The 16151-nt window shown below is 37.4% G+C and overlaps 1 protein-coding gene across 1 annotated transcript in view; it reads left to right on the top strand.

The window, feature by feature from the left end:
• The window catches only part of TMTC2 (transmembrane O-mannosyltransferase targeting cadherins 2), a 512083-nt gene that overhangs the window by 323135 nt on the left and 172797 nt on the right, over positions 1-16151 (top strand). Inside the window, exons 5-7 of the mRNA XM_004700423.2 lie at positions 4576-4661; positions 5134-5318; positions 6543-6621. Coding sequence (XP_004700480.1) covers positions 4576-4661; positions 5134-5318; positions 6543-6621 — 350 coding nt within the window. The remainder of the gene's footprint in view (positions 1-4575; positions 4662-5133; positions 5319-6542; positions 6622-16151) is intronic.

Here is a 16151-nt window from a genome sequence, read left to right as displayed (position 1 = left end):
CATCTCAAGCCACCCTCTGACATCTTTTGTTCAGAGCTTTTATTTCATCAGTTCTTTCATTTACTTTAGTTTGTCTACATTCTAGAGCAAGCATACAGCCTTTTTTTCTAGTCTGTTTTGATATTTTCTTTATTTCTTGTCATTTAGATCATTTGCTTTCTTCATTAATTGTATCCCACAACTCCCTCATCTTTGATAAGCCAGCTCTCTCTGGGTTTAAGGTTAATGAGAGACAAAGCTAGAATTTGGAGACCATTTCTTAGATACTAGTTACGTTTGCCTTTCAAAAGAGGAAGAGTTCAGAAAGTTCAGTGTCATACATTGGTATTAGTTATATGCCCTCTTTCATTCTGTGTTTTTGGGGAGGGGCTGTTTCCATGTTCCAATAATTGCTTGAGGAGAATCAGGCATTTTAACCAGCTTTTCGGAAAGGCTCTTTCCTGCTGTGTAACATGGTGTTGATGTGTTATTTTCTCCTGTTAGCTAGCGACTATGTGCTTTGATGCGTCTGCCAGAACGACTTCCTGTATGACCCTTCCCTTGTCCATTCCTGGGTTAAGACAGGACTTGTCCTCTGTTCGCTAGCATGATGTTTCCATTTTATTTCCTTGTCTCCTCCAGTAGGTCCTGTGCCCATGCGTGAATGCTTCTCCTCTGCCTTGTTTACCTTTGCAGCGCCCGTGTTGGGGTATAGTTTTATGCAGGTCAGTCCACAGCCCAGGAGAAATTGGTTACAGTAGCCATCTAATGTGGACTTCCTGTGTTGCTCTCTTTGTTCAGATGCTGCCGTGAGTGAAACCCTCTCATTCAAAGCGCCACATTATGACACATGCTTGATGCATACATTTTGTGTGATTAATTCCCTGCTAGGTCTCTCTGCTGAGTTTTAAAAAGGCTGGACAGAATTGTCTTGGTGTGGCTGTCATATGCTATTTATTATGCCCTCCTCCTTGGATCATTTATGAATCAGAAAATGACTATCATACATCACCATTTGAGATCCCGTGAGGCTACCTACATCAGTTTTTAAAGTTTATGGACTGTAGGCATGTTGTCCAAGATAGCCGCTTACCCCCTCACGTTCACTCGATCCAGCCTAACAGCATCTCTGCCCTTGAGAAGTGTAACTATGTGGAGACTAATTAGTGGGATATTTTATTTCTTCTGATGACAGAAAGATAAAAAGGACTTACAGACATAGAAATGAACTTTCAGGGGTAAAGAGTCTTAGAAAATGCATTCAGTGGGCTTTGGAGTCTAGAAAACATGTATTTTTTTAGTGCACATTTTGTCTTGTTTTCAAATGTGGACGCACTTATTTAAAACTATCACTCAGCGCCTAAATTGACATGTCTTAGTAAGCTAGTGAAAGTAGAATGGAGGTCAGGCAAGAGATAACTCCTTCTAAACCATATGGATGAGCCAAATATATGTGTGAAGCCACACAGTGACAGTATTTATAAAGAGACAGCATCGCAATCCTATGAAACACCAACTTCTATTAAAGAAACACGTAATTGAAGTGGGACATGCATCTACCTTAGTAGCAGGATGGGCCTAGGAATAAGAGAGCCGGGGTACAGTTTGAAGGTGGCAGCTCCTCTGCAGGAGAAAGATGAGGGTCACGATGGGTTGGCATCAACTCAATGGCAGTAACTTTGGTTTTGAGTTTGAAAGGACACCATGTTCCAAATTGATGAAGTAAAGCTTCAGGAAGGAAGATCAATGCAGTTTCCTCAAATACTGTAGTCAGGGGAGGGAGGGCTCACAAGAGAGCAGTATTCTCTGGAATTGATTCAGACCCAAACCAATCTCAGTGCCATTCAGGCCATTCTGCTTCTTGGTGACTCCCTGCGGAGAGGGTAGAACAGACCCTGGGGGTGTATGAGACTGTGACTCTTTATGGGCCTAGAAAGCCCCATCTTTATCCTGTGGAGTGGCTGGTGGTTTTGAAATGCTGACCTCTTGGTTAGTGGTCCAAACTGTAAGATAATGTAGAGAAGCTCTTATCTTGCATCACAAATGGGTTCAAAAGGGGCAGCACTGCAATTAAGAAAGCTTATGTCCAAAAGAAAGGTAATAGGATGAATTCAAATTGCTGGGTGGGTGGATGGGTGTCTCTGAAGCACAGCCATTTCAGAACCCAGAGCTTCATTAGGGCCAAGCTTATATAGTCTTTAGGTTACTCTAGCCAGCATGCTCTAGCCAGGATTGCCCAAATGGTGATTTGCAATTCTTGAGGCAAGCAATAGAGCATTAACACCAAGCATTCAACCAAGTTATTCATAGGCTGGAGGGGAGGTTGAAGCTGGGGACAGGAAGTAACAGATAGGTTTAGAGGTGGCTGCTTTCTGCAGCCTCTGCTAGGGAACAAGGGACAAAGTGTTCATTTATCTCAGTTGGAGAGACATGCCAGTCATTGCTTCATAAGCTCGCATGGCTGAGCTATCAGCTTTTCTCCCAATGGTCCATGATCTCTTGGAAGGTGGTGGTCCTGTTTAGTTTGCCTAAGGAACAAACAGCTTTCCTACACACAGAAAGCTTAACCACTGCCATATTTAGTAGAAATTTGACCATGATATTTCAGAGGGATTAGTGCGGTGGTGGTGCCACAAAAGGATTTAGTATATAAATGGGATTTGAGACATTTGATGGAAGGTACTATATATTGTTCTCAAAATCTGACTTTGAAGAAAAAATGCCAATAGGCGGTGTTTAGCTACAGATGCGAGGATGAATAGAAGTTGTAGGAGTTGTTCTTTAAATGTGAGAAGGCACACACGTGTTTTTACAGTGTAAAGGATAGGAATCTGTAATAGGAAGAGGATTCTAGACAATAGGGGCCTTACTAGAAATTTTAATTTCCTTAGAAATATACAATAGGATTAACTAGGGGAGAGTATTTCTTCTCATATCATTAGCCTTGTATTGAAGCAAAGTCTACATGAATCTGAAATGAAACTGATAAAGCTAAAGACAATTAGAATTGTAGATAAGTTTCAGGAATGAAAGTGTGTATATGAATGTCATTAATAGGAAAACATGCTAATACTTTTTAAAAGGGTTATTATTCCTTGCTAGAAATGCATGCGATTATTGTTTCTCTATATGTTTTATCCACATTTAAGTCAAATGGCCAATTTCACAAATGTGAAGATTTCTAGAGTTTATATTCATTTTGAGCCTAACAAGTGAAATTTGCCCTTAGCAGTATAGCCTATCAGTTTCATGACTAAAGTAATTCTATGAGAATTTTATGGGGATATACATTCATGTGTATATAACATTAATGTTAATATGATTTGGAATTTTGGTTCTCCCTAAAATGACTTTTTAACAAAAACTAGAAAAGTTGAGGTAATTACTGTATATTGATGAATCAAGGATTTTTTTCAGTGATGATAATTACATAATGAGTTTTTAAAAATTATCAACAATTTTAATAGCCTTTTTTTTAACATTAGCCCTTATTATTACCAACTTTAAGCCTCTGCTAACTGAGAGGTCAGAGATTCAAACTACCAGCCCATACAATGGAGAAAGATGTGGCAGTCTGCTTCCATAAAGATTTACAGCACTGGAAATATTAATCTATCCTATAGAGTTTATGAGTTGGTATAGACTCCATAGAACTGTTTGTTTTTTTGTTTTTTTTTTATACCAGCCTTTCAAAACTTGAGCAACTGCTGAGTTGAATTTGTAATCTGAGTTGGATACCCCGATGGATGTGCTGAAATAGCTGTAGGATAACTTGCTGATGACAGGACAATAGGGATTATCACACAAAAAACCCTCTGTGATTGCTTCCTGGACTTTGTCCAGTTCCTTGACAACTTACTTTCATAGCATGGTTATAATGGATTCTCATTTAGGTCCTGAAGATAGGGTCTAGGAAAGGCTGGATTGCTTAGAGTTGTTTTCTAGCGCGAATACTAGGGAAGCCCTTGGAATGTTAGGGTGTGCAGAAAAAGTTGTATCTTAGAACAGGGAATTTGAAAGTGCTCACTGCTCTGAAATCCAAGCTGATATGACCAAATCCAAAAGAATAAGGAAATAATAATAATGTGGTCAACCTTCAGATTATTATTATTATTGCTTATCTCAAAGTCTCTAATTTACTTCTCTTTCCTGTGGTCCCGACTAACTTTGCTCTGTGTGGCATGGACAAATATTTACCAGGCAACGTGGGGTTATTAAGTTTCTCAGTTTCCACATCTACATGGCTTTTGTGAAGTTGATGAGAAAATGTCCGTGCTGCGTGAAGAATTCAGGTGGTTTGGAATTCTAGAGGGAGAGAAGAGATGGCTGGATAGGGGCAAGCTCAGGGGTGCTAAAAGCCCATTTTGAAAATACTTCTTAATACTTTCTATTGCCATTGAAGTGCAGCTGAAACCTATACAGTGTCTTCCCTCCAGAGGAATCATTTCCTTCTATTTGGAATTATTTTTATAATACCAGGTCAGCTTTTTTACTGCTTTGTTAACCATTTTTATTTTTGGAATATATAATAATTTAAAAAAATTTTATGTCTAGTAATGTAAGTCCTATTTCCAAATTTCTGTTGTCTCTCTGCAGAGGGTTGCTTCTGCAGGAGAACAGCAGGTTTGCTGAAGCACTCCATTATTATAAATTGGCGATTGGGAGCAGGCCCACGCTGGCTTGTAAGTAATAGTCTGATTCTTTTAACACGTCTCTCCACCCTTCTTTACTGAAAATTGTCATTGTTATTTATAACCTCATGTAGAAAAAAAGCCATGTTGCTCCTATTTCTAAATAGTAACTGCTAAAATGGTAAGCCTCAAACACTAATATTTCTCTATTTTATTTTGAGGTCTATTATTTTTTAAATCTTATAATAGAAACTATTTTTATTTGACTTCATTTTAAGGTAACAATATTTTGAGCTTGTTGCGTGCAGAAACGGTTTATTTACCTATGTATGTGATAGCTATAGTTTTCACAAGTATATAAATCCTAAAAATATGTGTTCCATTAATATTTCTTTCTTGGTTTTCTCTTGAAAGTAGAAATAGTCTGTAGAAACAAAACTACGAGAGCTGTAATTTTCTTTCTGCCAAAATGCACAAGAGCTTTCACACTTACATTTCTTTCTGTGCATGTGTTTTTCCTCAGCTGCGTATTTAAACACCGGTATTATTCTAATGAACCAAGGGAAGACGGAGGAAGCCCGACGTACATTCCTAAAGTGCTCCGAGATCCCCGATGAAAACCTGAAGGACCCTCATGCGCACAAGAGCTCGGTTACCAGCTGTTTGTATAACCTGGGGAAACTCTATCATGAGCAGGGACACTATGAGGTCAGCTCCACGACTCTCGGGCCTTTCCTCCCTACTTGTTCCAGAGCAGTCTCCAACGTAGGAACACTGCAAACTTTTTAGCAGCTCATATTGGGCTCATTACATGGATTTTGTGGTCAACTTAGTGTGGACCAAAGCCTCAGCTGATATAATTGAAGCAGGTTCTTGGCTGTGGAGTTTCTCAGAGCAATTATAATATGTGATATTTATTGTGAGTCTTCAAGCGTAGAGTAGAATGCCTAATTTGTCTGGCTCGTTTGCTCCACCTCCTTATCCCTTTGCGTTTCTGATCAAGACTTAGTTTCTAGAATTGTGTTGCCCTAGCTAGTGTTGGCAGGAGTGCCGGTAGCGTACTAGGTTGTGTGTTGGGCTGCTAGCCTCGCAAAACCACCAGCTGCCTGAAGGGGAAAGACGAGACTTTCTCGCCCACAAAGCTTCACAGTCTCAGAAATGCACAGGGCACTTCTCCCGTCCTTAGCCACCTCCACGAGTCAGATTGACTGGATGAAAGTGAGGGGAGAGATGCAGTTATGTATCAAGCACAGTGTATTGCTTATACTCACCCTTTGCTATGAAGGAAAGTATTTGATTGTTTTGATTTGAGAGGAGTATGAAAATGCTGTACAGAGAGGTAGGAGACGGCCCAGCAGCCTCTCTCTTTCACAAGAGAGATGCCTACCCTCATCCATTGCTCACCTTTGCTATCCACCCGACTGCAGTGCACACCCACGATGTCTGCTCTTGAAGAGTGCAATGTAAGAATGGTGGCATAACTTTTAAAATGATCACACTTACTACTTCCATCAGATTTCTAGTACTTTGTATGTTTATTTTGTTTAGATTTTTTATTTCAATCTTTTGGACTGTCAGACATTAAATAGCTGTGGAGTTTTGCTGGGTTTTGAGTGACTTCCAAATATGAATGTTTCAAATTTGTTTATTGAATCATCTATGAAAACTGGAAAATATATGTTAAAGTAAAAGTGCTAACAACATTAGATGTTCCATTTAATTTCATTAAACATGTTGTTGTTCTCTTAGCATGTGCCAAGTGTTTTCATTCATAAAGTTGATGTCGTAAGATATCAAAGGACAGTGAATTATTTCCCCTGGAACCATTTACAAAGAGCAGTGGAAGATTCTAAATTTGACAGTATGTATCTTATCTTCAATAAATATCTCTGTACCTTAGTGATGATTCTTTTTTATTATTTCTTCAATTAGGATGCCCTTACAGTATACAAGGAAGCAATTCATAAAATGCCAAGACAGTTTGCTCCACAGAGTCTGTACAACATGATGGGTAAGTAAATAATTAATATTTTAATTGGTATTTCAGGGACCTGTGTTAAAATTAAAACATGTGCTTTGATTACATGGAAATACAGAATATAATTTATCCTCACAAAGAAGCATTATTCACAACTGAGTCTCACATTCAAATACTATGAAAGGATTAGCAAATAATTTAACCTAATAACCCTCATGTTGGCTAAGGTCGTCTGGCATATCCCAGAACTATTGGATGAAGCTCACAGATTGATTAGTGTATTGAGTATTATCTAGATCTTAGAGTTTGAAAAGTAATATCTGTTCACTGTACACATGTGTAATTTTTTTCAATTATATTTAGAAATTTAAAACTAGACATTTAACAAGTTTTATTGACCTATCATATAATTAACATATCATCCAGTTCAGTGATTTAATCATGTTAAAAAGAGTTGTACAATCAACACCACAATCAATTGGAGAACGTTTATTTTCTGTATTCATTATTATTAGTTCCCCATTTCCTTACAATTTGCCCTGCCATAATCCTAAGAAACTATTAATCGAGTTACCATCTTTATAGATTTACCTATCCTGCATTTCATATTTAAAAAAAACACAAGAGTGGAAAATAACTAGCAACAATAACAATAAAACATAGAAAAACCCCAATCTAAATGCAAATATTAAAAGTAGAACAATGGGTCAAAGGGAAGGGCAAAGGATCAGATGATGCATTTTAAGCTAACTCTAATCCGTTTTCCAGTGTGCTCTATCTGATACAAAGACTGTTCTCATTCCTGGTCCAGGGTCAGAGGGGAATCACCAGACGTTTAAATCCTCTAGGGGAAATCTGCAAATGGATGTGACGTTTTCACCTTACCCATACTCCTTACCATTGAGTGGATTCCAACTAATGCAGTGCTTTAGGGCAGGATCGAATTGCCCATTTGGGTTTCGGAAACTATTAACTGTTTAGGACGCCTCATCTTTCTTCGGCAGAGGGCCTGGTGGTTTCAAACAGCCACTCTTGTGGTTCACAGCCAAGGGAGTAACCAACCATGCTAACAAGGCTCTGTACTGTCATCCATAGCCTTCTGCAAATGGGTGCTCAGAGTTCAAACTCTAGTACAGTTCCCTCTCCTGGTCTTGGTTATATTATTTACAGTCCTGGATTACACAGGCTGGTATGTTTCTTCTGTGTGGACTTAGCTGATACCTCATCTCAGTGGCTTCTTGTTTTGTTTTGTTTTTAATAATTTTATTAGGGGCTCATACAACTCTTATCACAATCCATACATACATCAATTGTGTAAGGCACATTTGTACCTTCATTGCCCTCATCATTCTCAAAACATTTGCTCTCCACTTAAGCCCCTGGCATTAGGTCCTCATTTTCCCCCACTTCCTCCCCGCTGCCCCCTCCCTCATGAACCCCTGATAATTTATAAATTATTATTTTGACATATCTTGCTCTGTCCGACGTCTCCCTTCACCCATAGGCTTCTTGTTTTAAAACAAGCTTTTAAGATCCCAAAGACTATTGTTTCTCAAAGCTGGACACCATTATTTGCTTTCCTCACTACACTTTGCTTTGGTCCCCATATCTTTAATATCTCTTCATGAGGGTGAATATCAAGTAGGATCATGACATGAGAACTGATTTTTCTTAGATTAAAGCTATTATTGAGAGCTCAAAATCCATTCGTGTATCTATGTTTTATATATGTCATTCATGTCCTTTAAGGACATCTTTACCATTTTATTGGCAAACATTATAAATCATCTTCATGGAACACATAGTAATTCTATTGATAGTATCATTAATTTATCCAGTGATCTAGAATTTAAAATACTGTTGAGGAAAAAGTATGCATGTATAGGACAGCTCTTGAGACTAACATACATGGATTGTTGAATTGTGCAGAGTAAAAACTAAAGTGATTAGATATTATTTATGCATACAATGAGGGTTGGAATAGAGCAAGACTTTCAATAACACCCATTCACAAAGGCAGCCATGTGCCTGCTGAACTCAGATAAAAATACGCATTATTTAAATGAATGTATCCTATTCATTAACATTTTTGATTGGGAGATTCTGAAAGTTAAAAATGTTATGTTGGAGAGATTCATGAATTTTGATGCTTTTAAAGGACACAAGTAACTGAAACCAAGTGTGTGGTCTTTATTATGCAGGCTTTGAATCTGTGGGTTTTTTCACGTTCGTATTTTATTATAGGAGCAATGATGCTGTAGACACTAAATGTACTACAAGTACAGTGATTCCTTTTTCTACTTTGAACAATTAGTTCAATGCTCTTTTTAAGGATATATCAATCTAAGGCATGTTTTTTTTTCTCACATGTAAGAGTTTGAAACTTAGAATTTCTAATAAAATATCCACTTACCACATGCAATTGATCCATGAATTCCTTGTAGTAAATTATTACTTCAGCTGTTTGGTGACAGATCAAACTGAAAATCACTTATTTGGCATGTAGCTGTTGAAAAAATGTACACATTTACAGTGTACTGGAGATTGGTTGTATTGCTGTTTTAAGATAAGGGAGAGAAGAAAAGAGATTAGTCTTGTCCTCATATCAAATATTTGTCTCTAAGCACAAATTGCAAACACAGCTTTTCTGTTTCTGTGAATCTGATTATATTGTTTGATATATCTAAGCATTCTCCATGCATAAAAAATAAAATTAGACTACATGAGCTCTAGGATTATTTTCTTCTTCTGTGTTCTATAATTTGGAAAATTTGATACTGGCTTTATGGCTTAAGTTCACATGAAAAGTCCCAAATCCTCCCCAAATTGAAAATATGTACCTGCTTGGGACACTCACTCTCTCTTTTGTGAATGGCAGGTTATTTAGAAATAGTTGAGATGTAAAATGAGGCAGATAAATGTCTGTTAAAGAAACACCCATTTATTATTTTAAGGCGATTTATTCCATGTCTTTGGGAATCTTCCAGGAGTGCTGGTGGCATAATGGTTACGCGTTAGCCTGTTAACCTTACAAGGTCAGCAGTTCAAAACCAGTGGTTTGTCAGGAGAAAGATGAAGTTTTCCACTCCTGTATTGAGTTGTCGTCTCGGAAACCCACGTGGGCAGTTCTCCTCTGCCTATAGGGCCATCATGTGTCAGCATCAACCTGATGGCAACCAAGTTTACCAATGTTTGTTGTTACCAAAAATGTTTACCAATGTTCGTTGGTGAACTTGCCTCTAGTTAGCTCATGCTACTGTAGAGTGATTATTGAAAGAGGAATTAGAGCATGTTTTTCTTTATTTATTTGCTACAATTATTTTAAGGTAAAATCGAGCCTTGCTAAATTTACTCTTGCCCTTAAACTTCCATGAATAAAAATAATGCCTTGTACTGTCCAGGATTTCACCACCCAGATAAATGTTCAGGTTCGTAGTGTATGCCTAGACTGAGTCTGCAGATTTATAAGTTCAGTTCTCTTCTCTGTATTAATTCTAGACGGTTTTTCATGTCAAACTGAATACTGAAAGGGTCTCTGTCTCTACTTTTGCCTAAAAAGGTACAAAAGTTTTAGGTTAGGCTTTTATTCACAGCTCTAAATGGTTTCCTCAGTTGTCAAATAGGAAGGTTTGTGTGTGTGTGTGTGTGTGTGTGTGTGTGTGTGTGTGTGTGTGTGTGTGTGTTTTAACTAGAAAAGGGCCTTGAAATCCTTGGCATCAGACTGTATATAGCCATCTTCATTGTTAATGAGAAGTGGTGATGGGATTCACTCTAGTGGATGATTTCAGAAAATTCATTCAGTTCCTCTGCGTTAATCATTGCAGTGGGGAAGTCAGACCTTGGGCTCTGTCTCTTGTATGGTTACCCAGATGTGGAGCACACACAGGCAGCAAAGATCAGGGTGTTTCCCGGGGTCGTTCTTAGTGTTGTCTTATTTTCCATTATACACAGAGGCAGTGGTTTTGTCCAGACTCTGAAAAGCACTCTTACAAATTTACAAGAGAGGATCCTAATAAAGTTTAAATTCATGCTTCCTTCCATAATTATAGTAGCTGCCTTCTGTTTTGTTTTATGCAAAGGTCTGTCAGCTAACCAAGTTTTATATCTTCAGTTGTTCATGAAACTATAATTTTCTCCAAGAATGAATTCACCTCTTAATCAAATGGGTGCAATCCCTTGAGTTTTGTTTTAAACCCTGATACATTTTGATTAGCCTCCCTTTGACAAGAGAACACAATGGCCCGGGAGATAAGCACTGCCCTATCAGTCCATCGGTTTCATTAGTCTGTCAGCATGTGCTGATTATCCGATCAGGGTTACCAACAGCCTTGAATGTGCTTTCTGATTTGCACATTTACATTTTATTAGTGCCCTTTTGGGATCAATGATGGATTATTATGTCTAGCTAGATTAATCCTGTAAGGGTTCATTTTTCTCGTGTCTTTTATCATGTACCCCATTTACAATCACTACCTTCCAATCATTTATGTTTACATATTCAAATAACCTTAATGTTTTTCTCCTATTCCATTTTTAAAAATTTAGAGATAATGAAAAATGAATCTTTGAGAAATAAATAATACACATTTATTTATAATTGCTTATTTATAAATACTTTAGCATTCCAAAGCACTGCAGTTGCTTTAAACACACCCTCCCCCCCCCCACACACACACAGTAATCCTCTGCATTTTCCCTCCTCTTTAATGTTTTTGAAAATTGCATTCTATTTTGATTAATTTCATTTTGGTCATTTATTTTATCAATTTAATGCATACTTTATATTTTAATCTAATACTGCTAAATTACGTTCATGGTGTTAATTTTAAGTAAATTAAAATTTCAAAGTATATTTTCATTTCACCTGCTCGATACTTATCAACTGTCTTATTACTTCACATTTCACATTTGTGAAAATAGTGAAAAATCTAGTTTGGTCTATTAATGATTACCGTATATATTCGAGTATTAAACCAACCTGAATATCCACCAAGGTACCTAATTTTACCACAAAAACGGCATTAAAAATGTGTTGAAACCTCGGCTAATACACGCGTATATACGGTATCTCCTGACAGTGACAAACACTGAGGTACAAGGCAAGTGTCAAGCCAGCTGAGATGGTGATGGTTATGTGTCAACTTGATGGGGCTAAAATTCTCAGTAATTTGTCACTTATATAATAATGTGATATGGCAACTAAGTAATAATGTAGTCATTCTCCATTTTTACATGATTTTCAGGTAATGATCTGTTCTCTGAACCTAACCCTGCTGTTAAGTGTGAGGTGTAGGCAAATTATCTTTGATTTCATAGAATCAAAATGTTAGAATATCCATAATTGAGAAATAGCATACTTATAAGGAATTGTATGATTCATAAGCATACACAAATAATATAAAATAAATACTAAATAGTATTTTACGAACACAAATGTTTACTTACCATGTAATAATTAGTCAAGTGTGAGAATATATGAAAGGTTAAGACACAGAATCACAGAATAACTGTTGAACTAGCTCCTAATTAGGTTTGTAAATTTGAACAGGTAGCTTTTATTCTGTGGGTCTCAGCTCTTTGGAGAGAGAGCAGATGGCTTGAATGGAGAGGTACCAGAGTGTAGTCCTTGCAGTCAGACAACCGGGTTTCAATTTGTGGCTTGGTTGCTTAGTAGCCGAGTGACCTTGGGCATGTTAAGCACAAGCCTCAGTTTGCTCATTTGTAAAATGGTCTTAGGAGCAGTGTCTACTTCATAGAGGCATTTTTAGAATTGATGGAGAGAACGCATATGAAACTTATGTCCAAATGCCCAACCTGAGGGCTTTGTTTAACCTTTGCTTACATTGTCATCATCATTTTTGTGAACCCTTGACCTCCAAGAATTGATGACTTGAGTTTCCGTCAATTCTGTTTGGGTTCATAGCTATAAATATGATTTACAGGACTGTGTGATAATCACGGATTTACAGTCAGTAGCAGTCAGCAAATACCCTATTTAGTTCTTCCCCATCTGTTAGTGCTGTATTTTTACCTCTAGACCAATTTTGTCCTCTTTTCTCAGCAATCAGTCAAAATCCTTATTTTATTATTAACTACAGCCACGAGAAGTGCAGAAACATACTCAGCTGATGCCCAGTTAACTTCCTCCCAGTAACAATGTACTCCCTGCAAATGAAAACGCTTGCATTTAGTTTAGATTTTCATCATTTTTCCCTGTCACAACACTAAGCCACTATCATTCTTTACCCTCGTAACCATGTTTTATTAGACTTCAATTTCTCCTGAATTATTTCAAGTTATATGTGTCTTGTAGAGTCATAGAATTTCAGAAATGGAAGAATTATATCTTGAAAATAATTCTGGCAATCATTTTTACAAGGTAGAAATGAATAAACCAAAGAGTTGATCTGTGAATTAATTTTTTTGTCAGAACCTCCACTGTGGATTCCCTGTTAAATCTCTGTGCTTTCTCCACTTAGTTCTTGTATTATTAAAACTGAACGTATTTTGAATGGTCAGAAAGCTTTGCCTCACCTATGTAGCGTCAGCAAATAGGAACCCTGGTGACATAGGGGTATGCATTGAACTCACTGCTCTCTTCTCTTCACAGGAGATAGATGAGCCTGTTTCCCTAACGATGTAACATCTCAGGAATCCAAAGGGACAGTTCAACTTGCTCCTATGCAGTTGTTAGGAGGCTGCATTGAGTAGATGACAGTGGGTTCAATGAGCAAAAGATAAAGTGCGTGATAAAAGTTCTTGGCTTTAAGGAGGAAGACTTGAACACAAAGTTGTGCTTTCATCACCAGTACGTTACTTATGCACAGGAATGTCCACTGATAGGTGTCTTATGTAGAGTTGTCGGAGTCATCGCAACTTTATGCTCAGAGAATGAGACACGCCCAGTGTTGTGCTCGCCTCATACTCAAGTCTGTCTGAGCCCATTACTGCAGCCGTGCTGTCGGTTCATCTCATTGAGTTTAACTGCGCTCAATTTGTTCTCTTCTTTCTCTCTACTCAGTTCCAGTATTATCTCTACTTAAGCATTGCTTTCTGGTCATTCTGAGGAGTTATGGAAAACTAAACCATTTTTAGCCCTTCTGGTCCCAAGGCTTATTTTATGCTTATTTACTATTTATAATGAAATTACATGATGTTTCAATGCACAATAATTGTAATTTACACCATTTCATCATGGTCATTTATCATAGGAAAACGGCACAATGCATCAGAGAGACTCTCAGGTTACTGCCTTTTTATTGCAGCGTATGATCAATACTTGATCAACACGTAACCAACTTCTACGTGTGAAATTTAAGAAAAAATCACAGGTGTTGGATAGGGTTTGATATAAATAGTGGCGGTTTGAAATGTAAATACTCCATATGGTTAATTCTTTCATACAGATTTCGCTGAGAGATGTGACAATTTCCCAGGGCCTTGAATGCCTCTCCTCATTGATACATAATGCCTGTGTGTACTTGGGGGAAATAGTACTCCAACTTGGGGAATATTTTTCCCAAAGCACTGTCGTTAGGCTCTTCTCTGTTACTTGGACCAAAATAAAATTTAAAAAACCATATAACGTTTGTGAATTTTTGTATACCAGTAATATGGGTACTACCATTGGTATATACACTCATGTTTTTCTTCAAAAAATTAAAATTTTATACTAGATAAATTGCTTTTCTTTTCAGAAAGTTACAGTAAGTTATTTTTAAGGGGAGTTGATGATAATGAGAATTGCATTTTATTTTCTCTTTGCCTGTATATTATTTATACCTTTAGATTCTCTGCTAATTCTTCACATATATACATATATACATATATGTATACTTATTTAATACATATAAGAACCTATTTATTGAAAAATATATTTCTTTTATAATTGGCAGCTAATAAATATTTTATGTATATAGGTTTGAAATTGAAAATGTTTTCTTCTTAGTTTTTTCAAATAATAAGATGGATGCTTTGATTTAATTTTCAGTTTTGTGAAATAGCATTTTAATTAAGATATACTTTATTAGTTTTATGTGAGTGCAGCAAACTGGGAAAGAATGAATAGGGGACCATATGAAGCCACACGAAACATTTTTGATGTAAATTCTCCCAAATTTTAGAATAGTATGCTTGAAATGTGCAAGTAAAAGTTAAGTATCATAAATTATTACCAGTGATCTTTCAATTCTTTACTCTTATGTTAGTAAGTGAAATAAATTGCTATAATATAATGGAATCCTTTACTAATCAGAAAAGTAAAGCTATTTTTTTCTGGGTAAAATGTATTTCTGCCAATGTGGTGTTTCTGCCTTGCTAGCCTCTTCTGAAGAACCCAGCACTTTTCGATTGATACCCTGTCAAAACCATGCCAAAGTGTCATTTCTGGCATCCACAAGGGACTCAGTCATGTTCCCTTTAAATGTTACTTAAATTTTGGAAACAAGGGTAAATCTGAAGGATCATGGTCAAGACTTCAGGGTGGATGGGTTTCTAAGTAAAATTCTTGTAGGGTTCTCCTTGCTGTACTCAGAATAAGCCAGGTGCGCTGTTGTGACGGAAAACAATTCCTTGGCAAAAATTTTCTGGCCTGTGTCTCACCATTGCATTTTTTTTTCAGTTTTCTTAAACTTTCTTTATAATAATCTACTATAATTGTTCTGTGCCACTTGAAAAAAAATTTATGAGTCAGTTCCCTTTGCAATTCTCCCTCAAAACAGAACTTTTTGAGCTTGAAATTAACTGGTCCACTAGATCCTCACAGAAACCACTGTTCTGATTGGATTTTTTTTTTAAATGAAGACACCCTAGAGAGACCGACACGTATGTTCCTGGGAGAACATTTCTGCAAGAGCCGCATGATGATAGAGACGTGTTTAAACATGTTTTAAGTCAAACTGCATACGTGTATAAGAATTAGAACCATAGTAGTAATATATTCTTACTTACTCTCCTATTTTAGATAAGATTTGACAAGTGAAATGTCAGAGGTATTTCCTGCCAGGAAAATAAAAAAAGTCACTTTGACTGTACTTGAAACATGTACATAGAGTGCTGAGTTTATTAGTTCAAATACATAGAAAAGCCACTGCTCTCTCAGCCTTCTGTATGGCTTAGGTTGCACTTGCAAGATTTATATTTGTAAAATCACTCCTCAGTTATTTACAAGGTTAGAGTCCAAAGACCTGGTCATTATGCAAAGCTGTCATTATGCCAGAGTAGGAGGCAAAACCTATTATGCGGGACTCGTGTTACATCCCCCATCCCTCTTAATACTCACCACCCATCCAGTGTCCCCATTGGATTTGGAGATGTTCATGGCATGGCGAGTCGATTTTACCAAATACTGGGGAGCCTCCAGGAGTGGGGAGCGGTTGTGTTGCCTGCTTACTGCTGCTTGCTCCGGACAGGGAGCTTGTTCCCTGCTACCGCTGGTCCCCCATCCCAGGTTGCAACCTCGCTCTTCCTCTTTCCACAGCTGTGCAGCCAGCTTCCCTGGCACACTGCTCGCTGCCCCTCACTGACCTCCCCTGTGCTCTCTTCATGCACTCTCCCAGCTTCCC

The sequence above is a fragment of the Echinops telfairi genome, unplaced genomic scaffold (genome assembly GCF_000313985.2).
Source record: "Echinops telfairi isolate 266 unplaced genomic scaffold, ASM31398v2 ScPeMD7_2;HRSCAF=8, whole genome shotgun sequence".
Classification (NCBI taxonomy): Eukaryota; Metazoa; Chordata; class Mammalia; order Afrosoricida; family Tenrecidae; genus Echinops; species Echinops telfairi.
The sequence above is the reverse complement of the archived record's forward strand: the minus strand, read 5'-3'. Positions and strand labels throughout refer to the sequence as shown.